The sequence below is a fragment of the Anser cygnoides genome, chromosome 33, assembly GCF_040182565.1.
Source record: "Anser cygnoides isolate HZ-2024a breed goose chromosome 33, Taihu_goose_T2T_genome, whole genome shotgun sequence".
Taxonomy (NCBI): Eukaryota; Metazoa; Chordata; class Aves; order Anseriformes; family Anatidae; genus Anser; species Anser cygnoides.
The window spans coordinates 1,631,365-1,658,957 of NC_089905.1; the positions used below are offsets into that span (position 1 = coordinate 1,631,365).

The 27,593-nt window shown below is 63.5% G+C and overlaps 1 protein-coding gene across 15 annotated transcripts in view; it reads left to right on the top strand.

Moving 5' to 3' along the window:
* MEF2D (myocyte enhancer factor 2D) overlaps positions 1-27,593 on the top strand; it is a 68,667-nt gene that overhangs the window by 33,656 nt on the left and 7,418 nt on the right. For 8 of the 15 annotated variants that reach the window (XM_048054287.2, XM_066986215.1, XM_066986216.1 and 5 more), the window contains 8 exons: positions 6,069-6,359; positions 10,136-10,339; positions 15,156-15,293; positions 18,465-18,675; positions 20,727-20,783; positions 23,431-23,627; positions 23,780-23,800; positions 26,108-26,237. In XM_048054287.2, the coding sequence (XP_047910244.2) occupies positions 6,306-6,359; positions 10,136-10,339; positions 15,156-15,293; positions 18,465-18,675; positions 20,727-20,783; positions 23,431-23,627; positions 23,780-23,800; positions 26,108-26,237 (1,012 nt within the window). In that variant the 5' untranslated portion in view covers positions 6,069-6,305. Of the gene's footprint in view, positions 1-1,102; positions 1,231-6,068; positions 6,360-10,135; positions 10,340-15,155; positions 15,294-15,445; positions 15,581-18,464; positions 18,676-20,726; positions 20,784-23,430; positions 23,628-23,779; positions 23,801-26,107; positions 26,238-27,593 lie in introns of those variants that run through there. The other 7 variants (XM_048054289.2, XM_066986220.1, XM_066986221.1 and 4 more) reach the window with 7 other exon arrangements.

The following is a 27,593-nucleotide window of genomic DNA, read 5'->3' on the forward strand; positions in this document are numbered from 1 at the left end:
GTGGCGGCGGTGAAACCCGTCCCGTGCCCAAGGGCGCTTCGGAGGTCGCTTGGCAAAGCTCTGCCTGGCGCAACGCCTCCGCCCCGTGGTCCCCTGCCCTGTCCCCGTGGGGTGGCTCCTCGGGGGGCGTCCCGGTCCCGCGGGTGCTTCCTCCCAGCGGCTGCCTTCTCGCCTTTGCACAGCGCGAGCGTCCCTGGGTGGCTTCTGGCTTTTGGCCAGCGCTGAGCAGGACCGCGGGCGTACCGCTGACCTTGTCCGGGGGGCCCCCTCCCCGCTTCCTTCCCCCGTGTCCTTTCCATTTAAGCGGCGTGGGCAGCCGCGAGCCTCCGTCGGCTCCGGCCGTGCTGGTGGCATGGGGAGGGTGAGAAGGGGACCCCGGGGACGTGGTCGGCCGCGGGCCGTGAGGGCACCCCCAGCTCGCCGCGGCCCCTTCGCCTCGCGCCCGGTGTGACGCTGGCGCAGACGAGCGCAGGAGCTGCAGGGGAAGAGAAAGCGTGCCCCTGGTTAATGCTCTCCCCAAATCCTCTAAAGCCGCTCCCCCCGTGAACGCTGCTTCTCCAGCCTCGTTTAAGGGCTGTGCTTTTTTTTCCCCGGGCTCGGCCGCTGTTGGCACGGCCCGCGGTTTTGTTACAGCTCGGCGGAGCCGGCGGCGCGGTTGGCATCTGCTTTTCTCCAGAGAACGCCTGAATCTGGGTCAGGAATATATGTATCTTTTCAAATTCCTCGGGGGCCTGATTGAATCCAGCCTCGATTCCGCTCTCTGGAGCCTCCCGAGGTCTGTACCTGCAGCTGGTGGGACGGATCCTGCACCGGCAGCGGGGCCGTTTTTTGCCGAGCACCCCCCCCCCCCGGGAACCCGCCCGAGCTGGGCGCTCGCTGCTCCGGCTGCGCGCACCGGGCGCCGGGTGCGCGGGGGGGACCTGCCCGCCCGCCCGCTGCCAGGCTCCTTCACCGCATCGCGTCGGCTCTGCACCTGCTCCAAGAGCAGGATTTGGCCCCTGGGAGGGCTCGGGCGAGCCCTGCAGCTGTGCTTCCGAGCCAGGTTTGCTCCGGAGCCGCGTTTCGGCCGCCTTCCTCTCCCCTCCCCCTGCCTGCATCTGGAGGCTCGGCACAGGAACCCAGATAGCATCATCCTGAAACCAGAATAGAAGCTTTGGAGGAGACTCGAGCGTGTTTGTGTGGTTTTGATCTCGGTTTGGAGATAAAGAGGTGCTAAACAATGCTGAGCTGGTGAGTTAGCCCTTCGCATGGCGCGCGGCGGGGCTGGGGGCGCGCAGACACGCGGTGCCCGACGGAGCTGTGGCCGTGTCCTGCCCGGTGCCACCGTCCTGGGCGAACCCGCGCGGGGCGATGGCTCGCCGGGGAGGTGATGGCGAGCATGAAGCGGCGACGTTGCAGGAGGAGGAGGAGGAGGAGGAGGAGGAGCGGTGCCAGCTGAGCGCCAGCGCCGTGCGTTAGCGCTGGGGGCTTCTCGTCCCCCCTTCCCCGCGGGAGAAGGAAGCGGGGTCCCGCGGATCCCGAAGCCGGCAAGGAGGAAATGAAAAGTCCTTGGTGTCAGCGTAGAGGATATGTAAAAAACAACAATTAAGGCACAAAAGGCCGGCCCAGCCGTCAGCGAGAAAAGGAAACAGGAAGGCAAGAACTGCAGCTAAACAGTCAGGTTCAAGAGGTGACCTGAGCGCAATCCGTAGCCTTGGGAGGTGGAAGTGCAGCCCCGCGCCGCCGCCGCCGGTTCGTGCCGTGGTGAGACCGAGACGTGCGATGCTGGAGGCTTGGACACCTCGGTTGCGCTTTGCTGCTTCGTTTGCAGGTGCTTTTAGGGCTCTTTTGCCACGGGAGAGAGCCCGGGGGGGTGCCGCCAGGCTGCTCTCAGGGCACTGCGTCGCGTCTCCCGGACTTTTCCCGGGGGAAGCTGCGGGTTTGGCACCGGGGGGCCCCGCGCTGGTCCCCGCACAGCGCCGGCGCCTCCCTGCCCTGACCGGGGACGGATGCCCCGGCTCGAAGGATGCCAAGCAGGGATAAGCCCATCTTGGGGATAATTCCCCCAAATCCTCGTTAAAGGGTGGTTTTGTGCTGCGGGAGCGGGTGGTGCTGGAGTGGAAAAGGCGCTGGCTTTTGGCCGTTGTGGTTTTATTTCGGGGCGTGCTTCCCCGTGCCTGGCCCCTGCCACCGGCCGCGGCCGCTGGTGCCTCTACGTTGCGGCTTGCAGCGACTCTCCTTTCCTCGTGCCTCGCAGGAGGTGGGAAACAGCCTTTCTCCCTTTAATTTGGGATTCAATTTTGGATTTAATTTGGGGATTTTCTGCACCGCTGGCAGGCGTTCTCCCTCCCGTTCACCTCCTCCGCCAGCTGAGCAGTGCAGGGCCCTCCAGCCTCTTCCCAGGGGGGCGTTTTTCTTCTTTTCCTTCCTCTCCAAATTTCCTTCCAGATTTTGCTGTCACTTTTCACCCTGCTTCCACCACGGATTTCTGCCCTGGCGCCCCAGGGAGCGTGGATCTGTGAGCGCGCCGGGAAGGGCAAGGCCACGTAGAAGTACAGAGCGGGCAGCACTTGAAAGGAAAATAAGTTGTTGGTTTTTTTTTTTTTGGAAAGGATACGATTATTTGCCTTTGCCTTCCTATTCCGAGGGCTTTGGGGTTCGCTGTTTTGATCTTGCCTTTACAGCTGCACGGCCGGCGCTTGGTTTATTGGAGCTGACGTTGTGCTGAGCTCACAGTGCGGCTGACTTCGGCGAGGAGGCAACGAAAAGGGGATGCGATAAAAGCGCATCAAAAATAGCAAAACGGCCCCAAAAAGTGGGTGTGAGACCCTGAGCGCCCCCGCTCGCTCCTAGGGAAACGCGGGGCTCTTTGGTGGGGATGGAAAGGGGACGGCGCGAAGGACCCCGCTGCTCGTGCAGCGCCAAGGGAAAATCATTTAAAAATCGGTAAAATAGGCTGTAAATATGTATACAGGGTCAGGACTGCAGGAATAAAGACTCGGGGGAGATGGCAGCTCTCGCGCCTCCCCGGCTCCTGGGCTCAGCACCCCCAAACTCCTTGTTTTGTGCAAACACCTCCCAGCTGGGAGGCTTCTGCTCCTCTCCTTTCTTCCCCCATTTGCAAAATGCTAACTCTGCTCCCTCGCCCGTCTCTCCAATTTGAAGCAATTTGCTTGGAGCCGGGTATGAATTACTCAGCACAGAGTTAACCAGCACCTGCTCGCAGTTAATTGGCATGTGTGTTAATTGCCGTGACAGTCATGCTGGTGCGAGCGCGCGAGGGGGTGCCGGGTGGGAGGGATGCGGCCCCGTCCCAGCGCGGCTCGTGGGGGCAACGCCAAATTTCCCCCCGGGGTTTTGGGTCCCTCCGATCCTCGCAGCAATTCCCGGGTGCCCGTGATTTGCCGGGCTGAATTTTAGGGCTGTGGGGATTCTCCGGTGTCTTTTAAAGGCTGGGCTTTCCGCCCGGAGTGCCGTGGCTTGGGGACGGCAACGTCCCCTGGGCTTGGTGGGCACACGGGGTCGGTGCCTCCTCGTCCCGCGATGGAGCGAGCCTCGTTTCCTTAGAAAACCAGGCTGAGGAGCGAGGAGCTGCTGTCTCAGAAGGCCAAAAAGATGGTAGGGTCATCGGGGATATTACTCGGAATTAAAACGCCCGAGGCCCTGCGCGTTACAAGTTATCGAGGAGTTTGAAGTCTCTTTAAAAGTCCCGAGCCCTGGGTGCTCGGGAACGTGTGTCCCGGTGTTTGAGCCCCCCCTGAGCGTGCCGGAGGGTGGTGGGAGACCCCGGTGCTTTGGGGTGGCCGACTGGGGGCTGAAAGGATTTGCAGGGAAGGAGGGGGACCCGCCGGCGAGGTGTGCGGTGGGTGGGACCCGGCGCTCGCTCCGCGTTCCTTGTGCCTGCAGATGCTGCTCAGAAAGCGGAGCCTGTGGTCGGGCTTTCTGAAACAGCCACCTGGCCAGGAAGCTTGAAAGAATACCTGGGTTTAAAAATACCTCGGGGGGAAAAAGAAACCCCGCAACGCCCTAAAACCCCACCAGGAACATGGAGAGAAAAGGGGTGAGTTTAAAAACCTCCCCATGGGTGAGCTTGGAGAGCAGCAAGCGCCGCTGTGCTGCTCTCAATCCCTTCCCTTCGCCCATCGGAGCCCCGAATTTGGCGTTTTCCTCCTCGGTGCTGGCTCCGGATCCTCTCCCCTGGGGACGAGCAGGAGGAGCAGCGTCCTCGGGGCGGCGTGGGCGAGCACAGGGCCGGGACGCGCCGTCCCCATCCGGCCGGGGCAGGCTCCAAGGAATGCGGTCTGGTGGTTGAGAAAGGTGATTTGCGTCGGGACACCTGGGTTTTATTTGCGGCTCGGGGAGGGGAGCGTGGTTTTGGTGAGAGAAGCACGAGCAAGGCTCGGGGCAGGGCTGGGCTTCGCTCCTCTCGGCCCCGGCTTCGTGAGCGCCGCGGAGCTCTTGGCTGCGACAGCATCCTGTGAAGGAGTCCCGCAGACGAGTAACGTTAAAATATGTTTCCTTTCACTCGCTTTAAATTTACGGCCCGTTGTTCTGCAGTGTTTATTGTTGCTGCTGGAGAGTTCCTCTCTGGTTTGGATAGCAAACCCGCCGTCGTTTTGGAGGGTTTCTCCGTCCAAGCGCTGCGGCAGAAGGAAAGAATTAGCGGCCTGCCCCGGGTCCGGATGCGGAGCTGTTGCTGCTTCGTCCTGCCGCTGGCGGTGCCGAGGCTGGGGAAGGTGCCTGTTCTCAGCCAGCTGAAGGAAACGGCTCCGAAGGGAGAAGCTGCAAAGAAAACTTTGCAGAAAGCTCCTCCTGCTCTTCCCCAGGTCCTCGCGCCGGCCCCTCGCCTCCCCACGGTGCTGGGTGCGCGGTGCGCAGCCCGGGTACCGCGCGCGCGCTCGGAGAGGCGATGGCACCCCTGACACCGGGCCTTTCTCAGCCTCTGGCGTCCAGAGAAACCGGTGCCCGAAGTGGGAAGGATTCAAGCAGCAAACGGGCGATTTGTCCTCGTCCCGTTGGGGTTTGGAGGAAAAGGGGCTTTGGTCGTCCTCTGCCTCCCCGAGCAGTCGGGCTCCTGAGCGCTCGCCTGCTCCAGGCAGCGAACGGTGGGGAAAATCTTCTCCCTCCCCTGCCTGGTGCTCAGATCCGTGCCGACACCGCTCAGCGCGAGGCACGATGAATAATTGCACCAAAAAAAAAAAAAAGGCGAGTGACTCACAGGCCTCCACGAACCCCGAAAAACAAGCGCGGGAGCGTCGGGGCTGCTTTGGGGTCGCGGCAGTGCCCGGCGAGGAGGCAAAGGATGGGGCAAAAATCCCCGTGGGGCCCGGGGCGGGGGCCGCGGGGTGGGACGGGGGCAGGGAGGAGGCTTTGGGATCGTGCCTCCCGGAGCCAAACCGAGAGCGTTTGGGGCTGCCAAGCGGAGGCAGATACGGGGCTATTTTGGGACTGGCTTTTCCCTCCGTCCGGGCCTTGGCACGGGGCATCGTGGCGTCAAAGCGCGACGTTAGCGCTGCCCCTTGGCTTTGCCAAGTCCACCCGTGCCGCCCCTCCGCGTCCCGGTGTTTCACCAAAGGGGTCGGGCTCGGGGCCGCCTCGGCTCCCCCCCCTCCACCTTCCTTCCCCCCTGCCCCCGGGAAGGAGGTTCCCGTGCCCCGGTTACGCGTTATTTTGTTTAAAGTAATCGAATAAAAACAGCTGAAAATGCCAAATTGAAGCTTAACGCGGGAATCGGAGCCGTATGGAAATGGCCCGAGCTAATCACCCGCCGCTCCGCCGCTTACGGCTTTATTAAGAGGGAAAAAAAAGATCCCAGAGGATCGCAGAGGGACGGCGCTGTGCCCCCCCAGTGCCTCCGTGCCCCCCCCGGTTCCCTGCCCTCTCTCGGTGCTCCGGCTCCGTCCCTGGGGGTTTCCAAGACCAGATGGGACAAACGCGACGTCCCCGACCCCGTGCGATGGATCGGAGACCTGCCAAGGTCCCTCGTCCCCAAACTGGGCCCTGGTGCTTGGGGGGGGGGGGTCCTGGGGGGCCACAGCCTGGGCGCGGACGGGTTTGGGTCTCACTCCCTTCTCTCTCCCTCCCCGCAGGTTTCTGACGGCTCAGCCCCGCCGGACCCGGCCGCGCAGGAGGGTGCCATGAACTGAGAGCGCAGCGCCCCGCGGCTCGTCGCTCTTTGATTCGAGTTGATTTCTTTTTTCCCGTCCGTTTTTCATCGCCTCCCCCACCCCCCCCAACGCTTTTTCATGAAAGCCTTTTAAAAAGGGGGCTCCTCTTCGCCTCCCCTGAGCCGAGTCGCCCCGCTGCGGTGAGGATTTCCCGAGAAGATGGGGAGAAAAAAGATCCAGATCCAGCGGATCACGGACGAGCGCAACCGGCAGGTGGGTGCCCCCCTCCCCAAAACCCTTTTTTCACATATTTCCAGGGTCCCATTTCTAGAATCCCCATTTCCACCCCCTTGGGGCCAACCTGTGCTTTTTTCTCCTAACCCATAAGGTAAAGAGACGGGCGGAGCTCGGCACCTGGGGCTGGATTCAGGCCGTTTGCAACAGTTGCCCAAAAACGGGGCAGATAGCCCCATTTTCTTGGGCCGGCCGCAGCCGCGTCCTGGAGCCGCTCGTGCCATTTCCATCTAAGTGCTTTTCCAGAAAAGCGTCTTCTCCGCTTAGCTGCTGCTTTTCTATTTTTTTTTTCTCCTTGCAGAAAATATATTTCGTTTGACATTTTCCATGAGGTTTTTCCAACAAAAAACAGCCACAACAAGTCTCCATTTTTCTGAACGCTAACAACCCAAACAATTTTTATTTTTATTTTTTTTTCGCTTGAAAACTTCTAGCTGCCCGGGGATCTTTTTTTTTTTTTTCTTGTCGTGCCAGACTTGTGCTGGGCTGAAGCCAAGCCGCTGCCACGCGTCCTTGCGTGTGCATGCGTGAAAAACACGGGCGTGTATCTCAGAGTGAAAAAAACCCACAGTTTTTCCCTCGTTTTTTCTCTTTGCTGAGCCTGACGGGTGGAGTGGCAGCGCTTTCCTGGAGCAGCTTTGCCCTGGGATGGATCCATCGGTGTTTTTCCCCGTAGCTGTGAGACTTCCAGCTGCAGGTGCCGCAGCGTGTCCCGCTCCGCTTCTTTCCTGCTGCTTTTTATTTTTTTTTTCGAAGGAAAACCCCAAAATCGTGGGCCCGGTGTGCGTTCCTAGCGCGTGAAAGGTGGCAAGCGGCAAAATCCGCGGAGCCGTTTTGTTGCTCCGCAGCTAAACGAGAGAAAACCGCGGGGTCGCTTTACGTGGTGGTGCTGGGGGGGCAGGACAGGGCTGAAATGGTTTCGGTAAGGTCCCAAACGCTCGCGGCGCTGCTCGGTTCCGCACCGCGCAGGGGCGCGAGGGGCTGCTGCAGGGATGCGCCGGCGCTGCCCGGCGTTGGGTGCGCGCAGCCGCTTACCGGCGCCCCGTGGGAGGCCGAAACGAAGGGCGAACGTTTGGTCACCCCGGGGCTTGGTGGCACAGCCCGGCACTGCTGTAGAAGCCGTCGGGAAGGGGAAGAGGCGGCTCTGTGCCAGCAGCCGAGGCGGTGGCGGGCGTTTGCGGGGCGGCGCGGAGCCTCCGGCGGTGCCGCGGCATTGGCCCCGCGGGGAAGCGGCTTCGCGGGCTCAGGTCGCCGGGCTCACCAACGCCCCCGTCTCGCCTCATCTCGTTTGTTCCCCTCCTTCTCCTGCTGCTGCAGGTGGGGGATGTCTGTGCCGGCGCTTTGTGCGCGGCTGCTCGGCGAAGCCGGCTTAAAACCAGGGTGAGGGCAGGCACGGGGAAGGGCTCGCTCTCGGTGCTGCGCTCCGGGGTTCGCGGAGCCCGAGGCTGCTGGATTACGCATGGGGTTTCGTGCTGCTGCCCTGCAGCCAGCTCAAATGGAGGCCCCGTGGTCACAGCCTGCATCGCCCGGCCGGATCCTGCAGCCTGGCAAGGAGAGGGCTGCAGAGGGGGAATATTGCGGCGGCACCCGCGTCCCCGCCGGGGCTGCTGCTGCCTCGGGTCTATCAGCAGCCATCCACGAGCCCGTGCGGAGGAGACCGGGATTACAGCAGAAGCCAAAGCCCAGGGAGGAAAGCGAGTAAGAGTCACTAATGTCATTAGGGGAATTACTGGAGAGGATTTGCCACGACAGATCAGACCATCAGCCCTTCAGGGCCGGGCTGCTGACTCTGGCAGCGGCCAATATGGTTTGCACCAGGGGAAAGGCAAAAAGCCGCTGGTGGCGCGGGGCTGTGCGGGGCAGTAATTCCTTCCTGACCCCTTCGGTGATCGGCTTACGCCCCGAAGCATGAGATTTGATTACCCTCTTAGCCTTAGAAGGTTAATTCTTGGAGATGAGGCTTGCACCCGTGTGCGCCCCGGCCCCCGGCTCGGCTCGGCCGGGTTTGGGGTTTCTCTCCCCGGTCCCTGGTGGATGTGCGGGGCGGTGGTGCCGGGGACGGTGGCGCGATGGGGCTGGTTAAAGGGCAAATCTGAGCTTTCCTCTGCGGGGCACCGAGACGGGGGGGTGCTCCTGAGCCCTGTCCCCCACCTGTAGGGGAAACATCCCCTCGTCTGCAGAGCCACGGGGGTTTATTCGGTGCTTTGGGTCCTGCTGGTGGCTGCTCATTATGCGGGTTCATTCTGACCCCCAGAGCAGGAGGGGGGTTCCCCACGGGTGTTCGGAGCCCCTTGGCCCTTGAGCGTCTCGCCGCGCGGCGAGGCCGGGCTCGCACGGACGCCGGCCACGTGAGCGCACGCTCGGAGCCACTGGAGCACCGGGGCGAGCGGGCGCACGTGGCGGGGAGCAGCGGGTGAGGCGATTAGAGCTGAATCTCGTTAATGCTTAATCATCCCCGGGAGATGGCAGGGGGGTGGTGGGCAGCTCCCCGCGCCGGGGCTCCCCGGGCTGTGCCATCGCCGGCTGGGCGAGACGCGCTCCATCCATTTGCGCCGGGGTGGACGGGGAAGCTCGGGCGGCCTCGGGCTCAGCTCTTTTACTCCCCCAAGCAGAGGCTGGTGGAAGCAAAATCCTCATCCACGCTCGTCCCGCTGTGCTTCGAGCTGAAGCTGTTGGGCTCTGAGGCCGTAATGGGGTCGAGCCCTCCCGTGCCCGCGGGCGGCGATCCCCGGCCGTGCCCCGGCTGCTGCCTCACCCGCAAGGGCAGCGCTCGGAGCGGCGCGGGAGCCTCCCTGCCTCTTTGTTCCTTTTTGTTCCTGCTTTCTTCTTCTTGCTCAGGGAGCTTTGGCCAAGCATCGCGCCTTTCTCCAGCAGTTTGTCGCTGGAGGGTTCACAGGGGGGGTGTTCAGCGTTTGCTTGAGGGCACCCGGAGCATCTGCGTGTGAACCAGCCCCAACCCGGCCAGCGGGGTCCTGGTGGGGCTGGGTTTGGGCTGTGAATTGCTTGGGTTTGGAGCTTGTGCCCAGCTCCCCGCAGCTGTGGCCACCTCGTTCCTGGCCCCCCGCCTTCTCCTGCATGAGGTGCAGGGGTTTGGGGGCTGTCGAGGTGTTAGGGGGCACCTCGTTGGAAGCAGGGGCAGGATAGGGCCGCGGCGACCCTGCTGGCCGGGCAGGCGGTGCGGGAGATGCCCCGGCAATGTCACCAGCAGGGCAGGGAGGTGGCAGCAGGAGCCAAGCTGCAGAGTGGGACACGCAGAGGGGCCAACCCCAAGGCCCAAAGCTTTGTTCCCGGCGCTCCTTTTCTGTGCCGGGGGGCACTTGGCCCAAGCTCCGCTGCTCCCGGGGTCCGGTGCCATCCGAGCGGCTGCGGCGAGCGAGGAAGAGCTCTGTGCTGCATGAACGTTGGGCTGGAAAAAAAAAAAAAAAAAAGAAAAAAACCCAACAACCCTCAGCCCCCGGACAGATGGTAGCTCTGCTGGGGATTTTGCTGAAATTTCTTTTCTCTTGATTTGGCAATATGCGATTTCCAATGCTGATAATCATCTCTGTGCTTGTGAAGTGTCTGCCTCGCGCCGAGCCCAAAATAGGCATCGGCACGAATCCGTTGGGCCGCGTGAGCGTGCGGAAGAGGGAGGTGAGAGGGGAGAGCTTGGGGCTGTGGTCCCCGTGGGGGGCCGAGGACAGGAGGTGTCCCTCTGCCCTTCCCTTTGGTTTCGCCCCCGGTGCTCATCCCGAATCCTCTCCGCTTGCTTCCAGGTGACCTTCACCAAGCGCAAATTCGGCTTGATGAAGAAAGCCTACGAGCTGAGCGTCCTGTGCGACTGCGAGATCGCCTTGATCATCTTCAACCACTCCAACAAGCTGTTCCAGTACGCCAGCACCGACATGGACAAGGTGCTGCTCAAGTACACCGAGTACAACGAGCCCCACGAGAGCCGGACCAACGCGGACATCATCGAGGTGAGGCCGGGGCCGGGGCCGGGAGGAGGCTGGGGCCGGGAGGGGGACGCGCAGACGCCCGGTGCCGGGCTGATTTTGGGCCTTTTTGGTTGAGCATGCGCAAATCCTCACTTCTGGGTGGCGGAGTTGGAAGCCACCCGGAGCTGGGGGCTGTTTTAGGGCTGCGAAAGCGAGGTGTGCTTTTGGGATTTGCTTTGTGGGATCTGCCCATGGCGCAGGCGAACCCGGGGTGGTTTCGGAGGCACCTCCCGGGGCTGCGGCACTGGGCGCGTGGCTGCAGCCGGCGCTGTTCCCCCGAAGCTGCTCCAGGTGCTCACGGTGGGGTTGCAGGACACCAGGACCTGCCTCACCGAATGATTCGGGCTGGGGGGGACCTTTGGGTGCCTCTGGTCCCACCCCCGCTCAGGGGTGTTCACCGGGCGCCCCGCAGAGCGGCGATGGCACGAGGGCGCCACGCGCTCCTCGCTCCTCGGTGGCGAGCCGCGTGTGGGCAGCTCCCGTTTACGCCTGGGCAAATTCAGACAAACGCAAGGGGCCGGCCGGGTAATCATTGACATTACAGGCGGGCAGGCATCAACACCCGCCGAGCCATCAGGCACTTGGGGCGGGCGAGCAGCAGCAGATCAGAGCGGTGCCGTGGGGGGCGCGGGCGCTCCCCGGCACGGAGCCGCTCGGACCTCGCGCGGCGAGGCCCCGAAGCGCTGCGGGGATCGTCCTCCCCCGCCGCTCGGACCTGTCACTGCTGCCTTTGAATCTCTCCGGTGCAATTCAGCAGCCTCAGGCTTTGATTTCGTGAAGGGAAAAAAAAAAAAAAAAAAAAAATCCCACAGCCTAGCTCACGAATCGGAATTTTTATTATTTTTTTTCTCGCACCTCCCCGAAACGTCTCGTTTCTGAGCCGTCCTCTGCGCCAGCAGCAGCACCTGCCCGCCCCGTGGACCTTTGGAGACCTCCCTGCTCGCGCTCGCTTGAGCCTTAAATTGTTCAAAATGCCTTTTCTGGACCCTTTTTGAGGCGCACAGCCCCGTCCCCAGGCAGGGAAGCGCCCTGAGCACCACGCGGTGGTTTTACAGCCGCGGTTCCTCGCCCAGCCTCTCCAGGATGCTCATACTGGAGCTCGCAGCGTCGAACAGATTTGTCTTGGCCTAAAAATACCGTAAACATTTTGGGCAGCATTCTCTGTTCCCTTATGGTCCAAGATGCAAACACTCCCAAGCCGACAAGTTACACGCAGTCCTTGGCACCCAAAGAAATTCTGTGTTTGCACCACATGAAACGATGAATCTGCATCCAAAGCTGGAGAGAGGAGCGTCGGGAGGGGAAGGATCCGGGTGGATGGCGGGGAGGAGAGCCCCAGCTCGGCACGCAGAGCTGCTGTCACCCGCTCCCGAGCGCGGGGAGATCCTGCTCGGGCAGGTTTGAAGCTGCTCGAGCATCCGTCCTCGTCCCTTGGAGCAGGGCTGGGGCCGCTCCAGGGTTTTCCTGCTCCGAAGCTGACTGCGAGGGGCTGAGCAGCAGAGATTCGGCTGGGCGGAGGTGGCCGTGACACCCGTGCCCCGTCCCCCCGGGAGGGCCGCAGCCCCCAGCAGCATCTCGGGTGTTTGAGGGTGGCCGTGGGGCCGTTGGCAGCCCGGGGAGAAGCCCCTCGAGTTGGTTTTCCCGGTGCAAGGGGAGCGAGCGCGGGCTCGTGACGGAGGGGATCTGGGCTTTTCCTTCGCACCAGCGCTTGGAACAAGGCGAGGATTTCACCTTGCTCCCCTTGAAAGAGAAAGAAGGAGAGCGAGCAGCTGAGCACCCTCGGAGCAAAAAGCCTCCGGATGGGAAGGTCCCGAAATGAAAGAGCTCGGCGAGGGGCGGCGCTCCCTGGGGACGCGTTTACCCCCGTGCGTCGGGAGGGCTTTCAGCCCCTCCGCTCTGCGCCCGGCCAAGTCCTGGCTGCGGCAAGCTTTTAAGTCTGAGAAAATCTCCCTGCCTGCACGGGGGGGGGGCTCCTTAATCGGTTGGGGGACAGCTGAGGCCCCCGGGCAGGCACGCTGGGTGCCACGTGCGCGCCCGGCCGGGGATCGCGCCGGCTTTGCTCTCGCTGTCGCTCCTCGTTTCCCGCAGCCCCGCTGACGTGCCAGCTCCCGACGGACGGGGCAGAGCTGCGGGGGGACCGGGGCTCTCCAGCTCTTAAAGTCAGGCTGCAAATCCCCTGCTTTCCCCGAGCGTCCCAGGGGAGCTGCATCTTCCCTAATTCCCCTTCCCAGGGCTGTGCTCGCGTGGGTTCAGAGCCGCGGCCCCGTCCCGGTCCCCCTCCAGCCTTCCGCGAAGCCGGGGACAGTCTGGATCCCGGTCGCCCTCCTTTAGGGGAAGGATCCTGCATCCTGGTCGAGCGTCGTTTCCTCTCCATGCTCCGGGTTTCCTGCTGCTCTCTCACCCTCCTTAGGTTTAAATCCCCTCCTGGATGAGGCAGGAAACCTAGGAAAGGGCTTTTTTTGGGGGGGGATGTGACCTTCTTGCCCTGGTTTCATGCTTCGAAAAATTCCCGATGCGAAGGTGTTCGTCTTCGATGGGCTTGAAATGAGAAGTGGGCGTTTTCCACTGGATGCAGCCCGGTGAAATAAAGGTTTCCTTTCTCTTCACGCCTTCTGCTTTTCCCCCTAGCAGCAGACCGAACCCGGTGGGGCTCGCAGGTTAATTACAGCAGGACTAATTGCATGAAGTGGCCGGGGAGAGGGAAGGGGCCGTGGCACCGCTCCGGCGAGGCGACAGCAGCCGTAATTCTGCACTTTCTGCTCCGCTTGGGCAATAAATCCTGGGAGTTTGGGGCAGATTCGGTGCAGCTGGGCATCGCCTAAAGCCTCCTGCCCCGCTTCTGGGCTGCGGGGTTTAGAAAGGAGGAGAGAGGGGGGGTCCCGCTCGGCTGCGACCTCCTGCAGGGTAGCAGGAGCTGACCCCGATGGGGGCTTCGACCGCGGTTGGAGGGGATCTCCAGGGGGGCAAGGGGGTTTCCCTGCTGTTTTGTGAACAGAGAGGAGAGAGGTGGGAGAGCCGCGAGGGGGGCACAGCCCTTATTAGACACCGGAGAGTCTCCCCAGCACGGCTCCCGCCGCACACATCTGGAGGAAACCCGGCTTCATCGCTTCCACGGCTCACGGAACGGCGTTTTCCACTTTGCCTCTGGAAGAGAGAGAAGGAGGAAAAACTCTTTGCAGAGCAAGGAGAGGGGCTCAACTTTCCGTCTCCCAGCCGCAGCAGCGAAACAAAAGGTTTTGGAAAAGAAACGCGCAAAAAAAAAAAAAGCACTTTCCAAAAAAAAAAAAAAGGCGAACCCGTCCCTTCCTTGCTGCGGGAGCGCGGGGCTGTTTCTGGCCCGTTCTGAAAACAAACAAGGGCACGCACAAAAATAGCAAAATAACTGGGAAAAATCCTCGGGAACCTACAAGAAAAAAAAAAAAAACAAAAAAAAGCCTCGGGAACCTCCCCTTCGGTGCAGCCCTCGGGGTCAAGCCCCAGCTCCGTGGGTGACGCCGATGAGATTCGCTCCCAGCCGTGCCAGTAAAGGGCATTTCCACCACGTCTGCCCCTGCCCGCCCTTCCCTGGGGAAAGGGCAACAAATGGCACGATTCTGTAGGATTTCGGGGTACGACAGCGCCGAACGGGGCTTCGGATGCCGCCGCGGCGCTAGGGCGAGGACGCGGCCAAGTCCCGGGTGTGAAAACGCCGGGCACGAGGGAGGCACGAAGAAATGGGGCCGCTTTTTCGAGATACTGTGTCCAAATCCGCTCGTTTTCGTTGCTGTTGGGGCTGAATTCCCCGTGCCGTCGGGCGAGCAGGCCGGTCGGGGAAGTGCCTCGGCTGGGTGATGGAGAAAGCGTCGAGGCACGGCTGCAACGCGGGGGGTTCGGCTGGAGATTCGCAGAGTTTTCAGGGGCTGCAGCAAAAAAAAAGCGACTTTTGGGCAAACCACGCTGCCCTTACGGCCCCAAGGTAGACGGAGAGCCGCTCCAGGATGTTTTGGCCCCGAAACAGAGCTGTTTATTGCTGTTTAGGAAGACAAGAGGAGAATTGTCAAGGCCTTTTTTTTTTTTTTTTTTTTTTTTTTTTTTCCCCTGCTGGATTTGGCATGAAAAGGGACCAAGACTTCCAGGAAATTCTGTAGCTTTGACTTTCAAAAAAAAAAATAATAAAAAAAAAAAAAATTGGCAAGCGGCGGTTCCATAATAACGCCTAATTGCCTTTGGTATTTTGAAAATAAAATGATTAAATGTGCCTGCGTAACGCAATCTGCAGATCGGCTCCTGAGCACGACGGAGGGGTTTTTGGTCCAAAGCCTGCCCGGGGTCTTCGTGCCCACCCCGCGTGAAATGGACGGACCCCGAAGCCGCTGCACGGTGCTGGGGTGATCGGGGCCTGGGCCTGCTTTTTACGTTTTTTTTGTTTTTTTTTTTTTGGTTTTGGTTTTGGTTTCCTACGTGTAATAACGGTTTTTGTGTTTCTAGCAGGAGAGCGCGTCCCGTCCTTTAGGGTTTATTTCCCCTCCTTGTCGCTGCGGTGACCCCGGGTGACAAAAACGCATCCGAGCTGGTGCGGGGCCGAACTCAGCACCAGCGCAGTCAGGAAAAATAGGGAAAAAAAAGACAAAACATGAAATCCGGGAAGTTTCTCTCCATCCATCCACCAAAACCCCCTTAGGACCGACCCGGCGCTGACCCTTTCTAATGCCACCGCGCGCCGGGGGGGCGTTTTGGGGGGGGGACGCCACCCGTCCCCGAGGGCTGCCCGTTGCCCCCAGCAGTCCCGGATCTCAAAGTGTCCCGGTTGTGTTTGCAGACGTTAAGAAAGAAAGGTTTTAACGGCTGTGACAGCCCGGAGCCCGACGGAGATGACTCGATAGACCAGAGCCCCTTGATGGAGGATAAATACCGTAAAGGCAGCGAGGATCTGGATATCCTGTTCAAGCGATACGGTGTAAGTACCTGCCCCGTGGCCGGAAAGCCTTCATTATCTGTTCTTTTTGTTTTGTTTTTCTTCTGTTCGATTCCCCCCCCCCGCCCCCCGACCTCGTCCCCGCTCCCTCCCCGACACCCCCGTGTCCCCCCACCCCACCCCGCACGTCACAGGCGCTGAACAAGAAGCACAGGGAGTGCGAGAGCCCGGAAGGGGACGAAGTGTTTGCGTTGACCCCGCAGACGGAGGAGAAATATAAAAAGATTGATGAGGAGTTTGATAAAATGATGCAGAGTTACCGGCTCGCAGTGAGTAGCTGGTGGCCTGCAGCCCCCCCCCCCGACCCCTTCCCCGGCCGCCTCCAGGTGACGGGGGACTTGCATGGCTTTGCTTCGGAGCCGTGCTGTGCCGTGGGAGCCGATGCACCAGGGCCCCGAATGCACCCGAAAGGGCAGGAAATAGGGGAGAAAAAGGGGGAAAGTGGCTCCTAGGGGTGGGGCACCGGGGACCCTCGGGGTCCCTCCGGTTTCCCAGCTGGAGGAGTGGGAGCAGCCCCTGGGGGCCCTGTCCCAGCCAGCTCCAGCACCCCCAGGGTGACTCAAATACCCCAAATGGCCCCAAATACCAGCCTCCTTTTGGCCCCGAAAAGGGGTTTTCCCTGCCTCCTGCCCCCCGAGATCCCCCCAAGCCGGCAGGGAGCAGACGGGGTCAGCCCGGTTTGGGCGATTCCGCCTTAATTCCCCCCAAATCCATCAAGCCCTCGGGGCAGCTGGCGGCCGTGGCAGGAATCCAGGCAGGTTTTAGCCCCGTGATCCCAGGCCCGTCAGCGGGGTGGCATCGGGACAGCGCTGGAAGGGATTTGTGTCAGGAGGCAGGGGTGGGAGGGGGCGAGCGTGTCAAATTAGTCGTTAGGGCAAGGCAGCGAGGGCTTGGAGCAGGGGGGATTAGCCCCGAGCCGCTGCAGCCGTAATCAGCGCCGCCGAGAGCACGACGGAGGCGAATTTTCAAGGGCTTGGCTGCAGCGTTCGAAAACTTCACGCCCCCTCCCCAGAAAAAAAAAAGGAAAAAAAAAAAAAAAAGAAACACGAGAACCCGATATCTGCCCTTCTGCGCTTCTCGCAAGCCCACGCAAGTGAAAATTCGGGCTTTTCTCGAGATTCGGGGCTTGTGAAATCCACCTCCCTTGCTTTTGCTGACTCAGCTGCCAAAGCGCGAGGCGTTTTCGCCCCGGTGCCGCTCGCCCGGCGGCGACGACGGCGACGAGGTTCCCAGCCCTTGCTGGGGCTTGAGCGGGGTGGGGGGGGGCGCAGCCCCGGCCCCCCGGCTCCCTGCGGACCCCAGGGGAGCTCCCCGTGCCCGCCGCGGTTCGGCGGGTGGCATTCGGGCGCCGGGGATCGACGGCAGGGCATCGGGCTCCCCGACTAAACCCCCTCGCGCGGCAGGGACGGAGCGGTGCCGGCGGTTGAAGCCGACGCTTCTCCTTTTTAACTGGCTGCGGTGGTTTTGTGCGTGTGCGTGTGTGTGACGAGAACTAACCGGGGGCGCTAACAGCAGCCTTGCTCGCTCAAGAAGCCTCTGCGTTTCCGCAGCGCGTTTGCGAAGGCTTTCGGTGAGAGCAGAACCGGTCGAGGCTTGGCTCACGTGTGCATCTTCTCCCCCAGATTTCGGCCAGAGACGCGCGCCGCGCGCCCCCGGGTCCCGGCTGCGCCCCCCACCCCGGGGTGCTGGCACCTTGGGGACCTGGCACCGGGTGCGGAGGTGCCGGGGGCCGGAGGCGGGTTAAGGCCAGGCGCCGCTCTCCGGCCCCAGCCCTCCCGGCTCTGCCCACGGCGTCGCCGAGGCCGCGCCGCGTTAGCTCGTCCTTCCCCTTCCCGGGGACACGCCGCGCACCCCCGCGCTCGCGGTGATTTCTTACACAACGCCGCCGCTTCAGCGTTCACACGCCCAACAAAACCTGCTTCCCCTGCCTCTCTCCACCCCCCCCTCTTTTTTTTTTTTTTTTTTTTTTCCTTTTTCTCATCTGCGCTGAGCACGGGGAGGGCTCGGCGTCAGGGCTGGGAGGGGATGAGCCCGGTGCCCCGGAGCCTCCTGGAGCCGTGGGGCAGCGCGGGCTGGCAGCAGCCGCAGGATCTGTGAAGGGCAGGATGCCCTTGAGCGGGCGGGAGGGTTTCCAGCAGCCAGCTGGGCGAGCACCTTCCCTTCTCCCCTCCTCTCCTCTCCCCCTAAAGGAATTCACCCGCTCGGGGCACAGCGACGGGGGATGCTCCGCTCCCCCTGCCCTTCCCCGCAGCCGGGGGCCCCGCGGCGATGCCCGGCGGCACCGGGGTGCTGTGCCGCGCCAGCCCCCGGCAAATTGAAGTGGGACTTTAGCAAAGCCTCTGCTAAAGCCTCTAAGCAGGTGCCTGCTCCTGTTAATGAAGAGCAAATCAGTGACATAAGAGAGGCTGATGGGATAAGCACGGCGAGCCTGGCTCCCGCGGGGACGCTGGTAGGTGAAACTGGGCCTCGACCCGCGGCCGAGGATAGGGCTTGAGCCGTGCTCCTGCTGCCCCGGGTCGCCTCCTCCTCCTGCCCTGCAGCTCCTGGTGGTGGCAGGACAGACCCCCGGTGTCACCCGGAGGGGACGAGGGGACGCCAGCCTGCACCGGGGGCTCGGCGCCGAGCGGAGCCTGCCCGAGCTGCGGGGTGTCCGTGGGGCAGCGGTGCTGGCTTAGGGGGCTCGTCCCAAACCTACGGATGGGGAACGGCCTCGTGAGGTCCCCCCGTCCTCTGCGGTGGGACAAAAGGAGGTGCCGGCGCCCCTCGGGGCACCCCAGGGCGCTGCTCCCCCCTGTGATGCTTTGAGTCACGTCCTGCTGGGGCTGCTCTGGAAACACATGGCCAGGCACCAGGGGTAAATAAATAAATAGATGTGGCCTCAAAGAGAGGCAAAGTGGCTGGTGGCGAAGCTCGGCTGTGTCCGAGCGGACCCCCGGCTGCTTTCCCTGGGGGGTCCAGGCTCCTGTGCTGGGGTCCCCCAGTCGCCGGGACGGACGGCAGCAGCATGCGGCAGCAGCGAGGGGGCTCGGGGTGACCAAAGCGGCCCCCGCTTCAGCCGCAGGACGTCGCCGCCTCTCCCGAGGCAGGATCCGGCCCCTTTCTCGGCCGCCGCCTGCCCGACGGCCCCCCCTTTACCTCCCGCTCTCTCTTCAGTCCGCAGTGCCCGCGCCGAACTTCGCCATGCCGGTGACGGTTCCCGTGACCAACCAGAGCACGCTGCAGTTCAGCAACCCGGGGAGCTCGCTGGTCACCCAGTCCCTCGTCACCTCGTCGCTCACCGACCCCCGGCTCCTCTCGCCGCAGCAGCCGGCGCTGCAGAGGAACACCGTGTCCCCGGGGCTGCCGCAGCGGCCGGCCAGCGCAGGTGAGCGGCACGGCGGGCACCCCGCGATATGGGACACCCTAAAATCCTCCTCCTGGGGGTCCCGGTGACCGTCCCCCCCCCGCCCTCGCCCGGGTGTGCTTTTCCAGAGCAGGATGTTTCGGAGCCAGGCGGAGCCGAGTCACCCTGTGCCAGTCCCGGCTCAGAGGTGGCAGCCGGCGTCCCCTGTGCCGGCGGTGCTGGGGGACACGGGACCGCTGCGTAAAAAGGGTTTTTCTGGCTGCAGTCGGTCCCTGAGCTGTCACTGACACCGATCTGCCGAGGAGGGCAGGCTGGGGAGAGGCTCGTGTCACCCACGTCCCCTGCAGCTTGGAGGGGGGGGGGGAACACGGGGCTGGGGACGTGTGACCGCAGCCCGGCTCTCCCGCGGTGCGGTCATAAATAATAATAGCGTGCAGAAAGCCCCCGCCTGCTATTTTGGATGTGGCAGACGGTCCGAGCCGGTCGCACGGGCTGCAAGCGGCAGAGGCGAGGGCGTGGGAAGGGGGACAGGGGGTGCCCCCAGAAACCTCTGGAGGGGGCGGGGGGTGGGATTTCAGCTGGACACGATAGGAGCCGCGGTTCGGAGGTGGCTCATTCGCTTTCTGCTCCTTCTGCGCAGTCCCAGGGACGGCTGAAAGCTCTTGGAGCTGAGGAGCAGCCCCCGGATTTGGGGGAAGGCTCTTGGTGCTCCGGGGCTGCTCCCAAAGGGCAGCAGCTCCCCCCAGGACGGGGCAGAGGCTGAGCCCCGTGCCCAGGCCACCTGCAGGCATCGCCCCTGCCCTGCTGCCGGCCTCCGCAGGAAAAAAAGAGGCTTCGTTGCGAGGCAGAGCCCGCTCGACGCTCGCAGTTTCCATCCAGCTCACGAAGCGTTGGTTTCGGGGGGGGATAATTTGGTGGTTGGGAGCGCAGAGGTGTTCCAAGTCCAACCATCTGCGTTTCATTCACTCGCTGCCTGGGACACGGAAGAAATCCTGTTTATAGGAGCCAGGCCTTCGCATGTTAGAAGAGCTATTTCTTTTCTCTCTCTCTCTCTTTTTTTTTTTTTTTTTTTAGCAATGCGCTCGAGAGGGGCGCAGAGCGCCGCGGTATTGTTTCCAAAGTGAAGGCAGCGCTGGCTCCGTGTCCCTGCGCTCACTGCTGCCGCCTGCACGGGGACATCACGGGCACAGGGCGATGGCCAGGGGAGGTTTTGGGGGCTGGGATGGGGTCAGCATCGCTGGGCCTGCTCTCAACCCCCGGGGCTCCGCTGTGCCGGTGAGGGTCGGGGGCGCACGGGGTCCTGCCTCTCCGAGCCGGGCTTCGGAGCTGCCGGGCACGGTTTGCGCCCCCATCCCCTAAGGCAGCGCCGTGCTTGCCGTGCCTCTGGGCTCATCGTGCCCTTCACCACGCCGTAATTTATTTTGGGGACCACCACAGCCCACGGTCCCACTTTCACGCAGAGGGCGAAGGCGCTTGGCGGCACGGCGGCCCCCCCCCAGCACTTCTGCTTTCGGGGGCTTGCTGCAACCCTCAGCCCCTGCTCTGGCAGCAGGTTCCCGGCTCCTCTTTCCCCATGTAGGGGCGAGGAGCGAGGTGGGTCTGGTGTTTTGGGGAAGGAAAAGGGCCCCGGCCTGCTTTTCCCAGCGCTTTCCAAGCGCTCGCCTTCGTGCAGCGGGGCCGCGGGGCCGGTTTCCGTGCGGTGCGAGCGTTACGGGGCAGGTTGTGTTTCACGCCGTGCTGCCGGGGCTCGCTTCCCCGCAGCACGGGCCCCGCGTCCCTCAGGAGGGCTCGGAACAAAATAGCCGCAGTGTTTTCCGAGCTGCGCGCGCTTCGGACCGGGCCCCCCGTGCCGCCTGGCTGCTGCCCAAAGGAAACGGATCTGCCTGGATATTGTTTCCAAACCCGATCACCAGGAATGCTGCTCGCTTTCGCCGGCGACTTTTCTCCCCGGGAATGCGCCGCCGCTGATTTCCATCTGCCTTCCTCCCTCGCGTTCCCCCTCTTCCTCCTCCCTGCTCCCCGCGTTCCCGAGCTGCCGCTGACCCCCCCCCCCCTTTCCGATGCCTTTGCAGGGGCGATGCTCGGCGGAGACCTGAACACCACGAACGGAGCCTGCCCGAGCCCCGTGGGTAAGTGCGGGGCAGCGCCCCAGGCTCTGTTTGCGGCCCCGTGCCTCAGTTTCCCCACAAATCCTACAGGGACAAGGATTTCCCTAGTGCCATTCAGAGCAGCTGGGGGAGGATGGAGAAGCGCCGGGGAGGATTTGGTGGCTCTTGGTCCCACCGGCAGGGGGGTTTTGCCCGCGATGCCCCGAGCCGGCACGTTTCCTGGTGGCGTTTCGGCACGGATCCAGGGGGTTCGGCATGTTCGGGGGCTCCTTGGTTTTGGGATTGCCGCAAAGCACGGGGCTGGCCGTGGGCAGCCACATGGCGGGGATTTGGGCAGCTTGGCATTTAGCTCCCCGAGCCAAAACCCGCTCCTCCCCTGACCCCGGGTGAGTCACTTAACACCTGATTCCTCCTCGCGCCTGGGCCCTGTAAAGGAACTTTACAGCAAGGAAAAAAGCTCATTAAGGCCCCTTTCCACTGCGAGAGCCCCGGCGCTAACGAGGCTCAGACCTTGTGGCTTAGCTCCCCGGCTATAAAATGAGCTAATAATGCCTCCTGCCTCCGCTGGCTGAGCAGCGAGGGCTTCGGGGCCGGCACCGGGACTGGCGCTTGCGTGGGCGCAGCCGGCACCCGGCGATGGCTCCTGCAGCTCCACGGGACGGGTGCTGACCCCCCCGGGGGGAGCGGGGAAGGTGACCCCACACCCAGCACCCCAACTGTCCCGTTTTGCCGTGGCGTTGCCGGCCGCCAGCACGCCGCAGGAGCACGGGGTTCGCCGTTCCCCCGGTTAAAACCCAACTGGGACCTGGATCCCGCTGCTCCGGCGGCGCCCCCGGCCCTGCAACCGCCCTGCGCCGGGGATGGCGGGGTGGGGGGGGGGCCTCTGCGGCTCCGTCGCGCCCCCCCGGCCCCCCGAGGCCGCCCGCCGCCCCCACGTCAGCTGTCGCGAGCAGCCGCGGCGGCGCGGAGCTTGGCAGGGCCGGTGAATGTCAGCATTGACGTCAGCGCAGCATTCCCCGCGTGCCGACGGGCGCGAGGAGAGGGCTCGGTGGCCCCGGGGGCTCCCCGAGCCAGCCGACGGAGCCCGGGTGGGTTTTGGGGTACCCAGGGCATCTCCTCCCCCCTTCCCCCCTCCTCCTCCTCCTCCTCCTCCTCCTCCTCCTCCTCCTCCTCGGCTCTGCACCACCGTCACCTGCTGCCTCTGAGTCATCGGCCGCCGTGCCTCTGGCCCCGATCCCGCAGCGATGCGGGCGGCATCCCCGGATCCAGCGCCCCCGGTGCCTCGGGGAGGGGGGGGCGAGCACCCTGCCCACCCCCGGCCTCGCCGCAACGGGGACGCGGGGGCAGCAGCAAGGGGCCTCGCCGCGATTTGGACTTTTTTTTTTTTTCTTTTCCATTTTTGCATTTTTGACCTGTTCTTTTCCATTTTTGCATATATATTTTTTTTTTACTCCTTTTTCTTTTCCACTTCGGCGTTTTTGACTTTTCTTTCTTTTCCATTTCTGCATTTCCCCCCCCCCCCCCACTCCCATGGCGGTCACACCGGCGGGGCAGGGGGCTCTCTCCCGGGCAGACCGCCCCGAGCGCTGCACGCAGGGGGGGTTGCAGCGTCCCCCCAAGCTGCAGTCGCCGTGGGAGCTGCGCACGCAGCGGTGGCAGCGCCACCTTAGCAAGGAGAATTTTGCTTTTTAACGCTTCTGGGTTGGGGGGGCAGGAGGGGGGGGCTCTGCCTCCACCTCCGGGCTTTGGCACGGCTCCGGGCCGCTGCCACCGGCGGTGAGGATGCGCCGCGGGTGGTGAAGGTCACCCGGGAAATGTCACCGGCATCAGAGCCGGGGGCTTTGCACGCTGGTGGTGAGCAGCTCCCGGTGCACCGAGGCGATGCTTGGGACCCCATGTGCTGCTTCGGGGCCGGGGGCCGGTCCCCTCCCTCGGGCAGGGACGCTGCTGCAGGCGTTGCCAGCGTGCCGGGGCAACGCCGCTGCCACCAGGCGCCTGCTGAAACGCAGATGTAGCAGTGCCATGGTGGATGTGATTAATAATGCAATCAGCGACCTATTTTTCCCGGTCTAACGTGCAATGAATATGAGGGCTGAATCCTGGTGATTGCTAAACGCCTTTCTATCTTTGGGGCCTATTCATAAAAAAAAAAAAAAAACCCTCATCAGAACAGTAATCTGATCCAATTTATTCCTTTCCTGATGTTCATCAAATCTTTTCCTTTTTAAATTTTTTTCTTCCTTTCCTTTCTTCTTTTTTTTTTTTTTTTTTCCCCTCTCCTCTTTGCACATAAAATCCTTAAGTGGAGCAGCGGGAGGAGGAGGAGGAGGAGGGATGCTCAGATCTTCAAAGGGGCAGCAGGATCAGGGAACCGGCTCCTCTGCTCCGCCACAGCCCCTTTTCGTTGCTCCGGTCCCAAAAAGGGGCCTGAAAAGTGAACGTAAGAGTAATTACCCCCCCCTCGCCAGGGCCCTGGTGCCCTGCTGGAGCAGTGCGAGGAGTCATCGCCCCGAGAGTTACCGCTGGTTATTGTGGCGATGTCCTGCAGGCCAGGAGCTGCCCGGCCACGGGGGGCTCGTGGCCACTTTGCCGTGCACACACGGGGGGGACCTTGGGGCATCGCCGCGGCCGCGCTCTCACCTCCTTCTCGTGCCCGCTTTCCCCGCAGGCAACGGCTACGTGAGCGCCCGCGCCTCGCCGGGTCTCCTCCCCGTCTCCAACGGCAGCACCTTGGGCAAAATCATCCCGGCCAAGTCCCCGCCGCCGCCGCCGCCCGCGCACGGCGCCCAGCTGGCCGCCAACAGCCGCAAGCCGGACCTGCGCGTGATCACCTCGCAGAGCGGCAAGGGGCTCATGCACCATTTGGTGAGCCTGGGGGGGGGGGGGGGCTCCGTGGGGCTGGGGGTCCCGTGCCGGGCACCGGGGGTTGGGCTTTGCCGCGGGGGGCGCGCGGCGGCGGGCACGGGCAGCGGGGTTAACGGTGCCTCTCGGTTTTCTCCCCGTTCCTGCGCGGGCAGACGGAGGACCACTTGGCTCTGGTGAGTTGCCTGCTGAGTGCGCATCGTGGCGGGGCGGGACGTGGGCTGCTCGTCCCCGTTGTCCCCGCATCCTGCCCCGGCTCTCCGCTGGGAAAGCCACCGGCATGGGCACCGCTGCCCCCCCCTCGTCCCGAGAAAAAAGTCCCTTTTTTAGGGAAAGCAGAAGGGAGATCTGAATCGCAGGCTAGGACGTGAGCGCAAACCCTGCTGGCCTCCCCCAGGGGCTCAGCCAGGTCCCCGTGTGCCACCCCTGACCTTCACCGGGACCACCACAGCTCGTGGCATGGGGAGACCTGGCCCGATGTCCCCCCCAGGAGAGACGGGGGGCATCCTCCCGTGGGGAGGGTGTTATTTAAAGCCCGAGCGAATCCTCCAACCCCCCTTTGTGCGCAGGGGCCGTTCTCCCTGTTATTTTTGTGGCAGTTTTCCCTTTTTTTTTTTTTTCCTGCCAGCAAAGTGAACGCCACCTTGCTGGTGGCCGTGATTCACTCAGCTCCGTTGCTATTCCGGTGCAGGGCAGATGGGCGGCAGGGCAGCGCAGCGAGGAGAGGGCGAGAGCCGCAGCGGGACGCAGCTCCCGTGGCCAGGGAAAAGCTCTCCAAAAGCCCGGCAGCGAGCCGGTGCCTCTGCAGCCTGCGAGGAGACGCTCCTGGCCAGGGCGAGGACCGAGCAGGGCTTTGGCGGATGAATTCTGCTGCTCCCCGTGCCCTCAGACCTCCTGCCTTCCCCTCCCTGGCAGCACCGTGCCTCAGTTTCCCCAGAAAACACGTCCTAAACCTCCTGCCCCTGCACGGGATCTGCCCCGCTGTCCCCAGCGGGGTGCTGCGGGTGACCTCTGGCTCCTCGGGGGCCTTTTTGGGGGGGGCTTTGGAGAGGTGCCCCCCGTGCCCCTGCAGGGTCTGCTCCCCACGAGCATGGCGGTCGCACCTTTGGGGCATGCCTGCATGGTTTGGGGGAAGCTTTGGGGGGGCTCGCAGCGCTTTGCAACCTGCCTGGCACCTGGGGTGGGGAGCTTGCACGCCTCGGCACCTCTTCCCTGCATGCGTCGGGATCAAAGCTCGGGGGGGGGGGCGCTCCCCGCAGCGCAGCCGGGGCTGGCACCCCCGGGTGGAGGGCCTGGGGGCTGGGGGTCGCATCCTGCTCGCTCTTGCCATGCATGGGACGGGGCTGAGCCCACCGCCACGGCGTTTCCCTGCAGCATCCCTGCCCCACAGGTCAGCGGCGAGCGCGCGTGCCAGCGGGATGCACGCCAGGACAAACCTTCCCCCGACGGCCCCGGGGCTTTAGCAATTAGCACCCTGCTAATCGCCTTCCCTGCGTGGCTGCAGCACCCAGCACCCTGCGAGGGCAGCGTTCAGCCCAGGAGGGCCCTGGGAGGCTGCAAACCGGTGCCCGGCCCCGTGCCCAGCCCCAAAACGCCGCGGGAGCCCCGGGGTCCCCGCGCCGGTGCCCGCCGTGCCGCGGGGGACGCGGTGGCCTCATGCCGGGCGCGGTGGGAGCCGGGCACCGCCCCGGTCTTACCAGGGTGACATGCGCCGGGGTGCTGCAGCTTAGAGGCAAGCCTCTTGAGTCCGGTTTAAATCAGATCAAGCAGAAGCAGCGCAGATTATCTGCCTTGTAAACAGGGCTGAATCCGACCCGCCGAGCCGCCCACGTAGCTGCCTCTCGAACCCCGGGGGGAGGCCGGCGCGCGCCCCTCTAAGGGCAGGATTTTTCCGCGGCGGCCCCGCTGACGCCCGAGCCCCCCCAAACCCCACGAGGGCACCAGCCCCACGATGCCGCCGAGCGCGGGGTTTTTTGGGTGCGAGGAGGCCGGATCGCCTTCCGAACCCGGTGCCGCAGCTCGCGTCGGAGGCCGAGGAGGAGGAGGAGGAGGAGGCGTCAGCCCCGCGCGGCGTCAGCCAGCGCTGATTTTGTTCCGCGCCTTTCTCCCAGCACAGCCATCGCATGCATCCTCTGGAAAATAGTGCCTGTTCCTTTTCCTTTTTTTTTTTTTTTATCACATCGGAAGGGAGCTGGGAGGACGGGTGCCTTACGGAGGCCGTTGCGGCGGCGGAGGCTGCGCCCTCCCAGCCCTGAGCAGAGAAATGCCCTGATGCCCACCCAAACACCCCCAAACCTCCCAAGGCTCCTAAAAGTCCCTACCCGGTGGGCTTTGTGCTGCGAGGAGGAACCCCCAGAGCGTTTGCTTAGCCCCGGGACCTGCCTGGGGGGCAGCTTGGGGGGGGGGGGTGTGTGGATTTTTTGGGGTGGGACAGCAGGGTGCAGCGCAACGCCTTGTGACAACCTCTCCCTTCGCTTCCCCAGCAGAACACGCAGCGGTTAGGTGTCTCCCAGGCGACCCACTCTTTAACCACGCCGGTGGTTTCGGTGGCCACCCCGAGCCTGCTGACGCAGGGGCTGCCTTTCTCGGCCATGCCCACCGCCTACAACACAGGTAAGGAGGGGGGGGCTCCGTGACCGCTCGCCCAGCTCCCTGCTGCCAGGCGTGGTGAGCTCCGGGAGCTTCACGGCATTAAAAGCGAGGGGAAGGTCGTTATATAAATATAGTGGGACCTGGCTGTTATAGCCAGAAGCGCTGTAAGGGCACGCTTCTGGTGCTGCAGCCCATTGCAGGGTGCTGGCAGCGCGCGGAGGTGCTGTTAAGCGGCTGCTAATTGCAGCTACGCCCTGCTCAAGGCGAGCTGGGGGCGATGTTGTAACAGGGGCTTAACGAAAATGAGCGTCGGGGACCCAAAAGTTGGGGAAGAATGCAAACCGTCCTGCTCGCAGGCGGAGATGGGGCTGGTGGGGCACGAGCCCAAGCGGAGGGCTTGTCAAACCTCCCGGAGGCTTCAGGGCTTTCCTGCCCGACTCCTTCTGGCGTTTGCGCCGAGAAAAGTTTGCAAAAAAATGTCGAAAGCTGCTGGGCTGGAAGAACCCGGGCTAGGCGTGCTGGGAACTCCCTGCCGTAATTAGTAGGTGTTGCCCAGGAGATGTTTGTGCGTGGCGGGGAGGCTCCTCTCCTCCCGTGGAAGTCGTCCTCGGCCCCCAGCAAGCCTGCCTATTGCCAAAATCCCCAAAATAGGCTTTAATTGGGCCCCGCGCTGCCGCCAGCCCACGTGGCTTGGGGCCGAAGGTCAGCTCCTGGGATTCCTTTTCCTCCTGAGATGAGCCACGGGTGGAGAAGCGATTCCCACCCGGGCGCCTGGGGTGTCCGTGGCCGGGGTGTTTGGTGGAGGCGCTGCGGGGGCTTGGATCGCCGCGGGGTCCTCGCCAGAGCCCCAACCCCGTGCCCCGGCTGTTGCCCCTCGTTTCTCCCAACCTGCCGACTCGCCGGGAAGTCTCCGTTTGGGGCCGCGGAGATGACCTGGACCTTCCCGGGGCCCCTTCTGGCGACGGCACCGCAGCCGGCTGGTGCCGAACCCAGCGGCTCGGGGCTGCTGGAGGGACCGGGGGGGAGCCGGGAGCTCCCCGACCTGACGGGCTGGTGCCGGGGTGAGAAAAAACCCCGTGTGGGGCAGGAACGTGGTGCGGGGAGGGTGCGCAGGGCGTGCCGCCCACCAGCCTGCCGGCCCTGGCAGCGGTTCAGCGCCTTCGCAGCCACCTCTCCGTGCGCCGCCGCTGCCACCGGCGGGTTCGGGCGGGGGCGGCTGAAACCACAGGCACCCGAAATGACAGAGGGGAGAGGGAGGAGCGGGGTCGGGGTCGGGCTCGCTCGGCGGCCGAGCATCTGCGGGTGGCCGTATCAGATGCAGACGTGGCTCCGAGGACGGAGCCGGTCGCGGCTTTGGACGGCTCCTGGATAAGCAGC